Source organism: Rana temporaria, chromosome 12 (assembly GCF_905171775.1).
Source record: "Rana temporaria chromosome 12, aRanTem1.1, whole genome shotgun sequence".
Classification (NCBI taxonomy): Eukaryota; Metazoa; Chordata; class Amphibia; order Anura; family Ranidae; genus Rana; species Rana temporaria.
This window is the reverse complement of record NC_053500.1, coordinates 62415073-62433596: the sequence shown is the minus strand read 5'-3', so window position 1 is coordinate 62433596 and position 18524 is coordinate 62415073. Positions and strand designations below refer to the sequence as shown.

At 45.4% G+C, this 18524-nt stretch overlaps 1 protein-coding gene across 1 annotated transcript; it reads left to right on the top strand.

Annotated features, from left to right (window-relative positions):
* Nucleotides 1–6130: 6130 nt before the first annotated feature.
* Nucleotides 6131–14193, top strand: LOC120918347 (E3 SUMO-protein ligase KIAA1586-like). Its single transcript, XM_040329886.1, has 3 exons — nucleotides 6131–6451; nucleotides 11453–13134; nucleotides 13701–14193. Exons 1-3 carry the CDS (start codon nucleotides 6131–6133, stop codon nucleotides 14191–14193), a joined length of 2496 nt encoding a protein of 831 aa, XP_040185820.1.
* The last annotated feature ends 4331 nt before the right edge of the window (nucleotides 14194–18524 follow it).

Genomic DNA, 18524 nt, shown 5'->3' with positions numbered 1-18524 from the left:
CCCAGTGGTGGAGATCTGAAGTGGGGAGTGATCCGACCAGGGGGTGGACAAAATCTTAACTGATGTAATGTAGGGGAGCAAGGGGGTGCGTATCAGGAGATGATCAATCCTGGAATACGTGCGATGGGCCTGAGAAAAGTGTGTGAAGTCCCTGGCTGTGGGATTAAATTCTCGCCAAGCGTCGATCAGGCCATGTAAATTAAATAATTGTGCCACCTTGCCACTCGCTAGCGGTGGACGTTTCAAAATGGGCTTAAGAGAATCGGATTTGTCCATAATCCTATCTAAGGGAATGTTACTATCCCCTCCCAAAATAACCTGGCCTCGAACCTTGGGCAGCAATATTCGGAACATTTTGCTAAAAAACTCAAGCTGTCCCGTATTAGGAGCGTAATACGAAATAAAGGAGACCTCCTGATCGTGAAGCCGTCCCACCGCCATAATGTACCTACCACCCTTGTCCTTGGTTATAGAGATGGGAGTAAAAGAAGTCCGCTTCGAAAAGCAAATGGCTACACCCCCCTTCTTTTCCGGGCCCCCTGCTAAATAAAATTGCGGGTATTTTGCGTGTAAATAACGGGGTGCCGAGGTTTTAGAGAAATGGGTCTCCTGCAGCAAGAGGACTTCAGCGTTTCGCCTATGGTAATACTGAAAAGCCTTTGTCCTCTTAACTGGGGAATTGAATCCATGTACGTTGTGGCTGATGACAGAGTAATCAGTAGTCAAGGCAGTGGCCATCGTGGCAGGGCAGAGCACTCTTACCTCTTGTAGATGAAATCAGAGCTGGACCGCTGGGATAGAGACGGTCGACCACCAAGGTTTCCAAAGCCAGAATGCGTGGGAAGAGCTTGCCGATCCGGGGTTCACATAGAAGAAGGGGAGGACAAGAGGAAATTAGAAAAGGACAGAAAGAAAACAGACAAACATTAGTAGGCCATAGGCCTAAACAACCTAACTGAAACCATCTAAATATACGTTTTTTGTGTAATAGAACCTGGGGGATAACCCCCACCGGAGACAACATCCGGTACTTTAAGTGCAAGGGTACTATTCTCGTCCGAGAATAAGTAGTCTCGCAATCGAGTGGCCTGTAAGACCACCCCAACTCAAACAAAAATGAAAATATTGAGACAGGACAATCAGGGGAGACAAGAACACATCTTCCCAATATAACTCCGCGAGCCGCCCACTGCGACACTTATCCCTGAGGGAGGGGACACCGAGGCAGGAAGAGTCCCCATTGGTAGTTCCCACCCCTGCAACCCCCCCCCCCCCATAGGGGAACAACCAATCAACCCACCCGAACCCCAGTCCTTAATTTGGTAAATGTTGCTCTGGTAACTATATTGGAGTCCGGGGGGACAACAAAGTGACGGTAGGGCAGCTCCTTCCATAAACATAAAAACCAAAATCACCAGCAAAATCAAAAATTAAAAATTAAAAGGGGGGAGAGAGAGAAAAAAAAAAAAACGATGACTTGGTTAAGCCGCAATCACGTAGAAAGCGACAGTGGCCTTGCAAGGTCAGAATCGCAACCCGATGTCGGGTCAGGTCCATTGGACCCTATCGTAGAAAGGTCCAAAGGAGGGCAAAGGACAGTGAAAGTACTCAGGTGTCTCGTTGAGCACTCTTGGCATGCGTGCGCCTGCGATCCTTCCATAGTGGTGAAAGAGGGCGATCATCTGGGCGTGACGAAGAAGATGCCTGGGGGTCTTGTGTGATGATGCCAAGTTCAAACAGCAGGTCTTCACCCGTTTGAAACGTGGAAAAGGAGTGGGATCGTCCTTTATACGTGAATGACAATTTAAACGGGAACGACCATCTATATTTGATCTGCTTGTTCTGAAGTTGCTGAAGTAGTGGTCGAAGGGTCCTACGTTTCTGCACCGTGGACGGCGCCAGATCTGTGAAAAGCTGTATAGGAGCGCCGAAAAGCGACAAATCCGGTTTGTTCCGGGCCACGAACATCATCCTCTCCTTGATACGGTAGAAATGTGGTTTAGCGATAATGTCCCGGGGCAATCCGTCCATCCTCTGGGCTGTCAATGCGCGGTGGATTCGATCGATTTCCATATGATGAACAGAAATATCAGGGATAAGTTCTTTCATTAACTCTCTCATAGCCCCCTCAAGATCAGTGTGAGTCTCCGGGAGGCCACGGATGCGCACATTGTACCTTCGCGATCGATTCTCAAGGTCCTCAATTTTAATATATGCCTCATCCAGCCGATCCTGTAGGTCCTGTAGGTCCGTGAGCATAGCAGTATTCTGATTGACCCGTTTGATTGTATTGTCCACTCAAATCGTTCGCCCAAGCCATGTATATCTTTTTTCAGATCAGTGGTAATCATAGTGCAAGCCTTGGAGAGCTCCTGCTGTAGCATGGTGGAGAAACGGGCTAATAATATGGCATCAGGGGAGTAGTGGGCAAGCTGAGGAGGGGGGGGGAGACCTCTGACTAGGCTGGCTGAACAGGGCCTCAGTCAAATCAGCCATGTTCCTATCCATCGAGGAAGCTGGGGAGTGGGCCGCTCCGTGTCCCTCTGCATACAATATTGGGGATGAGGGCTGCAGATGTAACTCACCCCCATGGATCGAGTCCACATCTCCCGAGGACTGAGAGGAGAACGGGTCTCCGGGTGGCTCACGCCGATCCCGCTTGCCTTCACTCCTTGCAGCTCCGTCGGATTTCACTGCTGTGCTGCCACGTGTATCTGGGCGGCCGGGCGCCATGTTAGATCGCGGCCTGTGCGTAGGAGAGGACTCCGCTCCCCCCTTGACTCCGGGCTGTTTATGCTGTCCTTTTCGCGGCTGGCCCCGTGCTCGCCGGTTCATCGCCGTCCAGGGCTTCAGTGCCGGTGTCCAGACCCCGTTGCCTGCGCTGATTATCGCTGTAGAGAGTCGGGGTGCCGGGAGCTCAGCTAACACGCGTCCTTCCCGGAGGTCCCGCACATGCGCACTGGTTCCATTGCATTGAATGGGACGCGACTCGTCAGGCGGCTGAGCCCAGTGTGCCCAGTGTGAACCGGCTCTTATACTGTATCTATCCTCACACAATGTGAATTTGACCATTGTAGTGTTTTAACTTTACCATATTAAAGCCGAGTTACACTAGGGTGACTTTGTTTTGTCTAATTGCATCATGCATGCTTTTCTCAGTTAGACCTAAACTAAATCCAACTGTGGATCGTCTTCCCTTTAGGATAAATATATGCCAAATAAAACTATTGAAAAAATCCTATGGCTTGTTCTCAGCCACACACTGGCTTTATCAGAGCTGTCAGAAGAGCTGTTAAAGGGGTTGTAAAGACAAAAATATTTTCCTCTTAAATTAAAGTCTGACAGTAGCTGATAAAGTAAAAAGTAATGTTTTGCATTATAATGAGTTTAATACCTGTTGAAATCAAGCTGTTTTATTCACCTCCGTCACTCCTGAATCGTTATTCTCACTGACTTCCTGGTTTGCGGTGCGCATTCATTCTTGCTACATCACGGCCTAATGGGAACTACAGTTCCCATTAGGCTTAGCCTCCATGCCTGTGAGGGATAAGAGAGCATCTTCATGCAGGGCTGTAGTCATAGGGAGGGGGTGAACACATTCTGCTTTCCACCATGCAAAACAGCTCAGATGCTGGTGGAAAGCAAGAAGAGGAGAGACAGGAAATGGCATTTTCAAACCTGGATTACTGTATTTTGGAGGTCAAAAGGAAAAACAAGGTAAGTGATATTTAAATGCTCTAGCTTACAGCAATCAATTGATCTAATAAAAAACAAACCTTTAGTGTTCCTTTAAGCTTCAAACCCATAGAGGATTTTAATAGAACTATCAATGTTTTTAATTATAATGACAAAGGGAAAATAAAATGTTTGTGTGTTAATGCACATAAATAGGGTATACCGAGTGAAATGTTATTAGGACAAATATTAATCATTGTGAGAAGTATTGATCTTAACAATTTCAACAGTGGAATCTAAAAACTAAAATAAATAGGTAATGTTATTGGCTCAGCATTATATAGGTTCTACTCCCATACAACCTCTCTATATACAGTAGATAAAAGGGGTCCTGGACCAATACACGTTTTTGATCCATTGAAGTCTATGGAACCAAAAACCAGAAAAAAGTCCCTGGCCCTTTCTATAAAATGAACAGATGTGAACTACATGCATAGGAAACCATGTTACATGGACTGTAGTGTGTTGCTGCAAAACTGAAAATACACAAAAAATGCATATGTGTAAATCATGCATTAGGTGTGAATGCTGTTGTGGAAATTTAATGAAGATGTATTTAATATGTATTGTCATAGTGGCACCCATTGTTGGTTTTCCTGCAGCCTGCTCTAGAGAGCAGACTGGGGCAGACTGAGACAGGTTGTGTGACAGGAAGTCAGGTAAATCTGTGGGTGTTGTCACTGATGGGACATACATTTCTGCCTTGTTTAGATGATACACAAATTATTATCGGGCGTCGGCTACCAACGTAGCCAGAGGAAGGCTAGAGGCCGTTAGAAAACTTCAGCTGTTCATAATGAAGTAATCAAGGCCTTTATAAGTAGCCAGAGGGTTACCACTTGGTTGCTGCATCACTCCTAAGGCTGTGTGAGTAGGAGAGCAGTGCCTGATGAGGTGAGGAGACCATTGACTTTTCTGTGTGATAAAAAGTCCAAAGACTATTGTTTGTGCTGTATGAGCAGCACTGTCTATCCAGCGGTAGGCTGTGTTAGACTTCATAGATAGGTTCCTGTGTGGTAGGTAGATGCCCAACGTGGCTAGGATTTATTTTATGTTTGGTTTGGTTTATGCTGTTTGGATGCTTGCAATTGTTTTCCAGCAAGATGGAAAAATAAACCATAAACTTTGTTTTCAACCGTCTTTGACTGCCTGTGTCTGTCAAGTCTGTGTGTGGTGAACCCATCCAAGGGGTCACACACCCCGCTACCGAGCTAACCCCTCACATATGGTGGAGTACCGCGGGCAGTTAAAGTAAACCCAAAATGGAGGGGATGCTGAAACAGCTGGTTTTATCAAATGCAAATCAACAGCAGATGAATGCAGATTTGGAGCGGAGCCTTGCAGCTCAACAGGCTCAACAAGAGAGCCTTGCAGCTCAACAACAGGCTCACCAAGAGAGCATGGCAGCTCAACAACAGGTTCACCAAGAGAGCATGGCAGGCTGGGAACAGAGACACCAGCAGCAAATGGAGGCCATCGTGACACAGCAACAAACCCAGCAGAGAATTGTCTGTTGTTGGAGGAGTGCAAAGACTTTGAAATATTTGATTCGTTTACTGGTATCCTTGGAAACAGTCCACCCTTAACATCTCACTGGAAGCGGTGGGATACATATTGTGAGGATCTGACCAAGTACACAAAGCTAACTAGTTTGGAAACATGGGGAACAAAGGAGCTGGATTATCTTCGTCTTGATGACTTTTCAAGTCCCTATCCGGATGAAAAAGTTATCAGTAAAACCCCCACTCTTGCTCAGCTAAACAGTGAGGAGCTTTGTGAAGACCTATTTGAAAGAGTCCCCATACCTGTGCAAAAGGGTTTGAGTGGTGCTGAAATGAACATGGATGAAATTGATCAGGTGATCATAGTGGAGCCACTTGTGTACCTAAAGTTCGAGATGCAGCCAAGGAAAATACTTGTTTTTGTGGTGCTGTAGCCAAAAAACAGGAAAAGACAAATGAAGACTTTTTTCAGTGTGAAAGTAGTACAAAATGTTTTGAGAAGAAATACCGCTGTGATGGGGTGCCACAGTGTCCTGATGGATCTGATGAAAAAAACTGCTGGAGACCAACAGATCCCTCTGTTCGGTGTCTTTCAAAGACTTGCTGCGTTCCTCAGAATTGGATCTGTGATGGTAAATCAGACTGCATTGATGAGCCTGATGAACAAGGCTGTGAACGTAAGGAATATGGCAGTAACAAGTTCCAGTGTACTAATGGACAGTGTATTCCCTATAGTATGCACTGCGATGGAGACAGTGATTGTGGTGACCATTCAGATGAACAAAACTGTACAGTCACTAAACACGTCTGCTGTCAAAGTGGGGAATTTAAATGTCCATCTGGTGAATGCGTGCTAATGGAATGGAAATGTGATAGTCGCACGGACTGCCATTATGGCAGTGATGAAGTTCAATGCAAACTGCAGATGTGCAAAAATAACGAGTATCAGTGTAAAAATATTAATTGTGTTCCAACTAATGCTGTTTGCGGTGGACAATCTGACTGTCTGGATGACTCAGATGACGGTGGTTCAAAATGAGCATGACTCTGATGATTCAGAAGATAATGAACCTAGGGAGCGAACATCCAGCGATGTAGAAAATGGTAGCAATAATCGTAATGCTAGTGACTCTGAAAATGAAGATGCTCAACATCACATTGCCAGTGATTCGGATGATGAGCCAATCGGACAAAAAGACACAAATGAAATTGAGGTTGGGGTAGACGAGGAAGGACGGGGCCCCCTGCACATCAGACCCCCCCATCACACACATATATATTAGTTCCTCTATGTACCAGTACCCCCCCACCACCGCACATTCGTTCCTCTCTGTACCAGTACCCCCCTGCACATCAGACCCCCTCCCCCCTCATCACACACACACACACACATTAATTCCTCTCTGTACCAGTACCCCCCTGGCAGGGGGGTACTGGTACAGAGAGGAATTAATGTGTGTGTGTGTGATGAGGGGGGGGGGTCTGATGTGCAGGGGGGTACTGGTACAGAGAGGAACGAATGTGCGGTGGTGGGGGGGTACTGGTACATAGAGGAACTAATATATATGTGTGTGATGGGGGGGTCTGATGTGCAGAGGGGTACTGGTACAGAGAGGCACTAATGTGTGGTGGTGGGGGGGGGGGGGTACTGGTACAGAGAGGAACTAATGTGTGTGATGAGGGGGGTCTGATGTGCAGGGGGGTACTGGTACAGAGAGGCCCCCTGCACATCAGACCCCCCCCCATCACACACATATATATTAGTTCCTCTATGTACCAGTACCCCCCCACCACCGCACATTCGTTCCTCTCTGTACCAGTACCCCCCTGCACATCAGACCCTCATCACACACACACATTAGTTCCTCTCAGTACCAGTACCCCCCCCCCCCCTTACCACACACACACACACACACACACACCAGTTCCTCTCTGTACACAGTGCAATGCACAATAAAACTTGACAACAGAGTAAATGTTTTATTTCATGTGACTGGGTGCAGACTGTAGCACCGAGCATGCTGCCTGTGCTTTTACTATACCTGAGCCAGCGGTGGTGATGGTTTCACCTCCAGGAGAGCGGCGCTGCTGCCTGTCCTCCCACAACAGATCCCTCAGCGACCAGGAGGAGGGGGAGCGGTCCGGATATCACTGCAATCCCAGAGGTACATGCTGCAGGGCGGCCATCTCACCCACCACGGCCGGTTCCATAGTCCCTGCAGCACTTCCGGCCGGCTGCTCTGTGTCCCGGCTCTCTCCCCTCTTCTTCTGCTATGCACTGCAGGCTCGGGATAGAGGTGTCCAGGGTGTATTCGCTGGCGGCCTGGCGCCATAAGGCATGTAGTTTCAAAATGCCTCCTGCCTATTGCTAGAACCGGCCTGAGTGTAACTAACTCCAGCGCGGCCGGCCCGTGCGGTATCTATCCCCTGCCTGCGCTTCCTGCATGTCTGAGGACAGGAGCCTTCTCTTCCGCCTTTAGGAATGCCCGTATAGCTGGAGATGAGCGGCGGCCGAGGTCTGTGTTAACCCCATCCTGACCGCGGCCGCTGCTTACCTCCCGCTGTCATCATCAAGCGGCCGCTCTTCCTACAACATCATGCAGCCCAGGGACCGCGGCCCACCGGGCAAACGCCCGGTGTGCCCTATGGCCAGTCCGGGCCTGGTGAGTGATGTTTTGTTGCTACTATGGCTGCTCACAGACTGATATGTATACACTTCTCCTATCTATTTTCTGTGGTGTCTGTCCCTTGTCATGCTTTGTGCCCATTTTATCTTCTCTTTTTTTAGTTTCTGACATCATCAGCTGGTTTATGTAATTTTAGCAGAAAATGCACCAATATATTGCAAACCATAGCTGCTATGGTTTGCAATATATTGGTGCATTTTCTGCTAAAATTACATAAACCAGCTGATGATGTCAGAAACTAAAAAAAGAGAAGATAAAATGGGCACAAAGCATGACAAGGGACAGACACCACAGAAAATAGATAGAATAAAAGCAATGTCTTTTACAATGAATATAGCAATGTCTTCTCTACTATGAACATAGTAATGTCTTCTACTATAAATTTAACAACTTCTTCTACAATGAACATAGTAATGTTTTCTACTATGGGTATAGCAATGTCTTCTACTATGAATTTAGCAATGTCTTCTACAATGAATGTAACAATGTATTTTACAATGAAAATGTCTTCTACTATGAGCCTCTCCCTCATCTATTTCTATGCAGCATCTCTCATAACGCACAGTGGAGGCAGGGGAGCAGAATGTCTTATATTATGAACATAGCAAAGTCTTCTACTATGAACATACGGTAGTAATGTATTCTACTATGAACATAGTAAGGCCCCTTTCACACTGGCTTTCCGATCAGGACCGCCTGTCAGTTTTTCAGGCAGACCTGATCGGACGCTCCATTCACCCCTATGGTGTGGCGGATGTCAGGGGTGACATGTCTGCTGAAATCCGCCGATATCCGATCTGATCCTGTCCGTGAAATCCAGATGGAAGGAAACCCTATTTTCCATCCGTCTGGGGGATCGGATCGGATAGGATGAGAACGGACAGGCGTTCTGTTTTCATCCGATTTCTATAGAGGACAGTAGGGCTCTGACAGGTCCATCTCCGCATCAGCGGATCGATCCCTGCTGAGCAAAGCGGAGTCCGTACACAGAAAAGCCTGTATGAACGCACACTAAGGTCTTCTACTATGGGTCTAGAAATTACAATGAATATAGCAATGTATTCTCTACTATGAACATAGTAATTTCTTCTACTACAAATCTAACAATGTCTTCTACAATGATTCTCTCCTTTATCTATCTCTCTAGAGCATTACTCATACCGCGCAGTGGAGGGAGGATAGTAAGGTAAGGTCTTCTACTATGGGTCTAGCAATGTCTTCTACAATGAACATAGTAATGTCTTCTACTACAAATCTAACAATGTCTTCTACAATGATTCTCTCCCTCATCTATCTCTATAGAGCATTACTCATAGCGCACAGTGGAGGGAGGATAGTAAGGTACTATGGGTCTAGCAATGTCTTCTACATAGAACATAGTAATGTCTTCTACAATGAGTCTCTCCCTCTAGCTCTATAGAGCATCACTCATAGCGCATAGTGGAGGTTGGAGGGCGGGTGTTACTCCAGAATCTCTCAGCCCCGCCCACACCATGGCTCCAGCATGCTGCTGAGACTTGCACACCGGGTTAGGTGGCTACGCCCACGAGCACTCTGATTGGCTCTTCGCTGGGCTGCCTTTCACACACCCCCGTGCTAAACCAATAGATTGCCATGCCGGGTCCTATACATCTTTAACCCGTGCACTTCACATGCTGCCTGCCGGTGAATGTTATAGCGGCCTGACACCGCCATCATCATCAGTATGGCGGGACGTATATGAAAACAATCAGTCCCATCCATAAGAGTGCAGATATGGCGGAGTACAGCTACAAATCTATTACTGTCTGTGCCACAATCTCCATTCACTAATCTAATGATCCGGGGTGAGGATTTCATACAAAGTGACAATTTATCATTAGTATAGAGTCTATACTGATGATAAATTGTCACTTTGTATGAAATCCTCACCCCGGATCATTAGATTAGAGAATGGAGATTGTGGCACAGACAGTAATAGATTTGTAGCTGTACTCCGCCATCTCTGCACTCTTATGGATGGGACTGATTGTTCTCATACACGTCCCGCCATACTGATGATGATGGCGGTGTCAGGCCGCTATAACATTCGCCATGTTACCATACCATATATTACAATCCTGTGAGATGTCATTCCCCATCACCTCTCCATCCTTCTGGTGTAATACACAGGTGAGTCCATGCCATGTATATTACAATCCTAACCGTTGACATCTCACAGGATTGAGGCATGGTACCTGTGTTTTACACCAGAAGGATGGAGAGGTGATGGGGAATGACATCTCACAGTATTGTAATATACATGGCATGGTACCTGTGTATTACACCAGAAGGATGAAGAGGTGATGGGGAATGACATCTCACAGCGTCTCCTCCTATAGAGATTAGGAACTCTGCAATTTATCATGGCTCGTTTCAGACAGCCATGCAGACTTGCCCTGTTATTTTCCTTTTATGTTTATTTTAAACCGTCTTGAAAAGTAGGAAGATGTTTATTGTATGATTATTGTTGCAAGCTTGCACATGGACTGCTCAGACTGATGAATAACATCCATTATTCTATCTATTTTCTGTGGTGTCTGTCCCTTGTCATGCTTTGTGCCCATTTTATCTTCTCTTTTTTTAGTTTCTGACATCATCAGCTGGTTTATGTAATTTTAGCAGCAAAATCAAATGTTAGGTTTCGTCTAAGGCCCCATACACACGGGAGAATTTATCCGCGAATACGGTCCAGCGGACCGTTTCCACGGATAAATCCTCTCAAAGATATCCGCTGATTTCGATGGGATGGAGTGTACACACCATCCCATTGAAATCCGCGCGGAAATCCTCTGGCGATGACGTGTCGCGCCGTCGCCGCGATTATGACGCGGCGACGGGCGCGACGCTGTCATATAAGGAATTCCACGCATGCGTCAAATCATTACAACGCGTGCGGGGAATCCCTTTGGACGGATGGATCCGGTAAGTCTGTACAGACGAGCGGATCCATCCGTTGGAATGGATTCCAGCAGATGGATTTGTTGTGCAGCACAACAAATATTCGATCTGCTGGAATCCATCCCAGAGGAGATTTCTCCGCGGAAAGAGATCCGCTGGCGTGTACACACCATAGAATCTATCCGCAGAAACCCATTTGCTGGGATTTATCTGCGGATGGATTCTATCGTGTGTACGGGGCCCAAGAGAGGGTTTGTAAAATATATATATATATATATATATATATATATATATATATATAATTACTGCTGTACCATATTGGGGTATGTGTGTGTATATATACATACACACACATTTTTTTTACTTTTTAATACTGTACTGTATATATATATATATATATATATATATATATATATATATATATATATACATACATTTTAATACTGTACTGTAATATAAGCTCTACCTCTTTACATAAATGGTATTATCATTACCAAGAAATAAAGCTAAGTCTGAGACAAATGTCGGTCATAGACCCATAGAAAGTATATGTACATGATCAGGATGAGATACTGAGCAACATGTAACAGTTTAGTTTTTTTCTGACAGGTACGCTTTAAGATGCTCTCCTGGCTTATAAGTAGCAAAAGAACAAGGTCAGAATCAGAGGACTCGCTGGCTGACCCCACACCAAACCAGAATATCGCTGCAGGTCAGAGTCAGACACAAGCTAATGAAAGCAGCACTTGTGCCGCGGTCGATCAGGTTCTCACAAGTGACGTAGAGGACGAGAGTGACATCACTTCTACCGATGACAACAGCCGCATTGCCGAGCATGAGTGGCCAGAATGTTGGTCCCAAGCACAAGTACAGTATTTCTCCACAAATTACAAGTGGCTGCTAAGCAAAAATCGAAAGTTGGGCTGTAGTGTGTGTAGTCAAGTTTGTGCTTGTGTAGACATGCAGCAAGGGCAGAGAGTGTCGCAGGAGTGGAGTGGGTGCTTAATCTCGTCTTATGGAAGGGACAAGGCTGCACAACAAAGCTCACTACGAAAGAAAATTAAAGAGCACAGAGACTCAATTTATCACAAGAAAGCAGTTGAAATAAAAGAGAAGGCAACACAAAATACAATGCAAAAACACATTGAAGATATGATAAAGGCTGAATACGCCTCAACTTGCAATGTGTTTAGAACAGCTTATAAGATTGGCAAGCATGGGCGTCCCTTTACAGACATGCCAATAGATGTCCAGTTGCAAGTCTTAAATGGTGTCAAGATGGGCAGAGTTTTACACTCTAATAACTCGTGTGCAAATATACTGGATCACATTGCAGCTGAAATGAAAAAGAAGGTAGTCAATGACATAGTGATGAATGAAAGAAAACTGTGTGTGCTCATTGATGAATCCACTACAATAAGTGGAAAGTCTGTCCTTGTCGTGTGCCTGCGGTCAGCTATTTCCAATGAACAGCCAGACACAGTATTTTTTGAACTCATTGAGCTGCAGGGGACCACAGCAAATGACATCACTGAAGCACTGTTAGAATGTCTTCATAATAATGGCTTTGACCCTCACTACCTACAGGAACATTTGTTGGCATTTGCTTGTGATGGAGCCTCAGTGATGCTTGGGAGGAAAGCAGGAGTTGCTGCGCAGCTTTGTTCCAAATTCCCTTACCTGTTTGTCTGGCATTGTTCCAATCACAGACTGGAACTGGCAGTTTGTGATGTTTTGAAGGAGGTTGGAGGAATCAACCACTTTAAAATATTTTTAGATCAGCTTTACTCCCTCTACCATGCATCCCCAAAAAACCAAAGGGAGTTAACAGAGAGTGCTCACAGTGTTGGACAGCGTCTCCTTGTGATAGGCCGTGTTTTATCAGTGCGTTGGGTTGCTTCAAGTGAGAGAACGGTGAAAGCAGTATGGGAGAACTACCCAGCTTTGCAGGTACACTTTACACATGCTGCTGCTGATACCAGCAGGGACTCAAGAGAGAGAGCAAAATACAAAGGACTCAATGATGTTCTCACTACTGTTTCTTTTGTGGTCAATCTTGGCATCATGTATGACGCTCTCACAGAACTCAGTGACCTCTCAAGAATGCTCCAGAGACGTGACATGACTTTGGATCAAGCCGACAGGCAGCTGGACCGACAGATCCGGGTGTTTGAGTCAATGGTATCCACACCTGGTCCCTACACACAAATTGCCATTGAGACTGAAAATAAGAAAATCTTCAGAAATGTATGCCTGCATGAAAATGAGAGGGTTATAAAAATCAACCCTGGGCAATTTTTCCGTACCCTGGCTGAAAATGTTAAGTGCAGGATGACTCCAACAACTTCCTTAGGCCCCATACACACGAGAGGATTTATCCGCAGATACGGTCCAGCGGACCGTATCCGCGGATAAATCCTCTCGAGGATTTCAGAAGATTTCTATGCGATGGCGTGTACACACCATCGCATTGAAATCCGCGCTGAAATCCTCTGCCGATGACGTGTCGCGCCGTCGCCGCTATTATGACGCGGCGACGGGCGCGACGCTGTCATATAAGGAATTCCACGCATGCGTCAAATCATTACGACGCGTGCGGGGAATCCCTTTGGGCGGATGGATCCGGTAAGTCTGTACAGACGAGCGGATCCATCCGTTGGAATGGATTCCAGCAGATGGATTTGTTGAGCATGTCAGCAAATATCCATCTGCTGGAAATCCATCCCAGGGGAGATTTATCTGCGGATAAATATCCGACGGAGTGTACACACCATAGGATCTATCCGCAGAAACCCATTTGATGGGATTTATCTGCGGATAGATTCTATGATGTGTATGGGGCCTCACATGTCAGTAGAACCTCATCTGAAAAGACAGACAGTCACCTCCTCTCAGACATCAAGGTCCTCCAGTCTGACTCCTGGCCTGCATCTCTTGAGATTCAATATGGTGATGCAGCAGTCAGACGTTTATGTCAGAGATTCAGAGTTGGGGAGAGGAAAAGTGTCCAAGGATTTAGGGAGTATAAAGACCTTAAAGCTTCCAAGACACCAGAAGACCTGAAGCCTCTTCTTAAAGCTGTCCACACCATTGCAGTATCAACAAGTGAATGCGAGCGAGCTTTCAGCTCAATGAATGATACTTTGACAGATAAAAGAAACTCTCTCGACATCAAAAGGCTTTCAAATCTGATCTTCCTGAAATGCAACGGACCACCCTTGGATCAGTTTAATGCACAAACATATGTGCAGACATGGCTGGCAAAAGGGAGGAGAAGTGCAGCCTTCAAAAACTGCGAAGCCAAAAGTGCAAGGAAAGTGGAGCCCAAAACGTGCTGGAGCCTTTTCTAGGTAAAATGATTTGTACAATATTTTTCATTTTTCATTTGATGTACTGTGATTGTATTGAATCTGCTTTTGTATATTTTTCAAGGGTAAGGAAATTAACCTTCATCTTCAAGACTCAGGTTTATGTTTTACTGTTTACTGTTTACTGTTCTATGGTTAGTATGTTATTATAATTTTTATAATTTATTTTATGTACATTTTGTACAACATTTTGTTCAATACCCTTTTGCACATTTTATTTATGTTCAGTAGCTCTTTCTACAGTAGCTCTTTTTCAGGGTACTTTCTAAGGGTATTTTCATGATCAGTATTGGGGGGGAGCACCGGCGCCTAATAGAGTACCGGCGCCTAATAGAGTACCGGCACCTCTTTTGGCCCACTTAAAGCACTGAGAAAAGACGAAAGCGAAGGTATTCTAGGAATATAGCGAGCAATTAACGCCTTCTCAACATGAAGGGATGCTGAGACCGTCTGAATGGGACAGACACACGCTTCCCATAAATATGTACCAGAAGAATGGTCTGCATCACGGCAAGTACACTGTGAAGAAATCTCGCAGGACAGGTGTGGAAGACCTAACTCCAAATCCAAGAAAACTTCTGCAGATTGGTGGTGAACTGCGTAAACTGAATAAAGTAATCAGTGACCTAACACCCGTATCGGAGATTCCTGTCACTGCCAGGCCGCGATCTCGTAAGGAGAAAAACAAGCTGGCTTCCAGAGGTGGCCGTCAAAAAAAAAAAGAAAGCCCAGTATGAAGCCAATAAAGTGAAGCTGTGCGGCCTGAATACTGAATATGATAATTTGCGGTTTGTGATCAATTCAATAAAACAAGAGATAATGACACCAATACAAATCCCCTGGGTGAAATGGGCTTTGGATTCTCTCCGGTACTACCTCATGGGTAGACAGTTTGAACTGGTGACGGATCATGCCCCATTGAAGTGGAGGGCACAGACCAAAGATTTAAAGGCACGGATTGAAGATTTAAATGAGCTACAACTAATGCTTAAAGAGACCCTAAAAACTAGCAAGGCTAGAGAGAATAACCTCACTGGAAAACCTAAACCAGTCGTTGTGAACAAAGCAGAGAACCCTTAAAAAGCAACAGAAGGTAAAAGATGAAGTAAACAAGGAAAATGAGGAACTGAAAAAAAGGGTGAAACGTATGATAAGCAGCGTACAGAGCAAGTCCGATCTGGACAATAAACAAAGCGGGATAGATGAGCTTCAGAAGAAAATTAAAAAGCTTGAACTGGTAACGCATCGCCTCGGTGCTGAAATGGGGAATGCAGATGGGTTGTCCCGAGTGCATGCCTGGCAACCTGTGTCCCAACCCTAGGGTTGAAACAAGAGGGGGGGGGTATGTGACAGGAAGTCAGGTAAATCTGTGGGTGTTGTCACTGATGGGACATACATTTCTGCCTTGTTTAGACGATACACAGATTATTATCGGGCGTCGGCTACCAACGTAGCCAGAGGAAGGCTAGAGGCCGTTAGAAAACTTCAGCTGTTCAGAATGAAGTAATCAAGGCCTTTATAAGTAGCCAGAGGGTTACCACTTTGTTGCTGCATCACTCCTAAGGCTGTGTGAGTAGGAGAGCAGTGCCTGATGAGGTGAGGAGACCATTGACTTTTCTGTGTGATAAAAAGTCCAAAGACTATTGTTTGTGCTGTATGAGCAGCACTGTCTATCCAGCGGTAGGCTGTGTTAGACTTCATAGATAGGTTCCTGTGTGGAAGGTAGATGCCCAACGTGGCTAGGATTTATTTTATGTTTGGTTTTGTTTATGCTGTTTGGATGCTTGCAATTGTTTTCCAGCAAGATGAAAAAATAAACCAGAAACTTTGTTTTCAACCGTCTTTGACTGCCAGTCTGTGTAAATTCAGTGTGTGGTGAACCCATCCAAGGGGTCACACACCCCGCTACCGAGCTAACCCCTCACAGTTGAGATACACTTCCTGATTCGGAGAAGGGTGTTTGTAGAGTGGGGGTGTCGGCCGGCGAAAGGGCCCCTGTGTCATGCACAGATATTCGCCTTCAAGGTGCGTCCACTCTGCAGGTGCATTGTCAGTTTAGCTGGTGTGTGCTTCTGTCATCTCTCGGTACCTGATCAACACTGTTTTGTGATGTGAGCATACACCTGCAGATAAGCTCCCCTCATCAGGAACTGTGTCCATTGGTTATTTTATTATAACTGTATCATATTGTTATTGAATTATTACTGTATGGTTATTGTATTATTACTGTATTGTTGTTGTATTATGACTGTATTGTTATTGAATTATTACTGTATCCCTGTCGGAAAGGGTTTATCATGTGCTGCCAAATCCATTTATGGGCATCTGCTGTGTGGAGCCCTCATGCTGTGTCCTGACTTCCCATGGAGGAGGTCACATGCTGTGATATCACTTCCTATGGTCACATGCTGTGATCTCCTCCAATCAGATGTGGGCTGTGCAGGCTTTTGTGGTAATAAAAGGACACTGGATGGGCGTCTGCGGCAGTCTGGTGAGGATGTCAAGATGAAAACAAGCTGATAGGTGATGGTGTCTTATTGTATGAATGGAAGGAGATGAATGGTGAGTGAAACTTTTAGCTTAAAGATGGATTATTTCACTAAGACGAAATGTGTTACTATAAGGCCCCGTACACACGACCGGATCGATCCGCTGAAACTGGTCCACCGGACCAGTTCCAGCGGACAGATCCGGTCGTGTGTAGGCCCGAGCGGACAATTGTCCCGCGGATCGGACAGTTTCGAAGCGGATAAAAATTTCATAGCATGCTAAGAAATCTGTCCGCTGGAAACCTGTCCGTCGGACGTATTCGGTCGTCTGTACAGACTCACCGGACACATCCGACCGACCGCCATCCCTTGCATGCGTCGTACTGATTCGACGCATGCGTGGAAGCTTTGAACTTCCAGGGCCGCCCACGTCGCCGCGGCGACGGCGCGGCCACGCCCCGCGTATTGTTTACGCGCGGATTTCTGTCTGATGGTGTGTACAACCATCAGACAGAAATCCGGCAGCGGTCGCAGCGGATCGATCCGGTCGTGTGTACAGGGCCTTAGAGACACCATATCTTTCTGTGTGCTCTGCAAACAGCCAGATTTCTATAACAATGCCAAGCTGCGATTTCCAAAGCGAGCAAAGTTATTTCTTGTATTAAGAGAGGTATGGACTCCAGAGATAGAGAGATATAATTTTGCCCCTGTACAAATCATTAGTAAGACCTCATCTGGTATAAGCTGTTCAGTTTTGGGCACCAGTTCTCAAAAAGGATATTGGGAACTGGAGACAGTGCAGAGAAGAACAACCAAACTGATAAGAGGCATGGAGTAGCCCGGCTATGAGGAAAGATTAGAGGAACTGAATTTATTTACTCTTGAGAAGAGGAGAATAAGGGGGGATATGATCAACATGTACAAATATATAAAGGGTCCATATAGTGAACTTGGTGTTGAGATATTCACTTTACGGTCAATCCAGAGGACATGGGGGCACTCTTTACGTCTAGCGGAAAAGAGATTTCACCTCCAAATATGGTTTCTTCAGTAAGAGATGTGGAATAGACTCCCTCCAGAGGTGGTTCTGGCCAGCTCAGTAGATTGCTTTAAGAAAAGCCTGGATACTTTCCTAAATGTACATAATATAATTGAGTACTGACATTAAAGGTAAAGTTGATCCGGGGAAAATCTGATTGCCTCTCGGGGAATAAGGAAGGAAATTTTCCCCCTACTGTAGCAAATTGGATCATGCTCTGCTGGGGTTTTTCGCTTTCCTCTGGATCAACTGTGGGTATAGGATTAGGTATATGGGATTGTTTTGATATAATTTTTTATTTTATTTTTTATGGTTGAACTAGGTGGACTTGTGTCTTTTTTCAACCTGACTAACTATGTAACTAGGCCTAAAGGAGAACAAACCCTTTAAAGTATCTTTCCTCATTATTTTCAAATATTGGCTACTTTGTATCTGCAAACCTTGCCGTGAAGTGAAGCAGCTGGATTTGCCTCTAGTTGTGACTCACGGTGATCGATTTGCTCATCACAAATAGGGGCAGCGTGAAATGAACTTCAGCTACCATATTCATCATATCTGATCCGTGATGACGTGGCCATAGAAGACAACAGCCTCTTTCTTCATATAGATTTCTAATTTGTGGCTGCAGGTTCACTTTAATCCGCGTTATGGTCACAAAAAATGAAGTTAAAACACTTTGAAATTTGTCTGCGCCATGTCATAAGATGAGACATAAAGTAATCACTGGACTGACTAGAAAAAATGTCATACACATTGATTCCTATGAGGAATGTATTGTTCTCTTG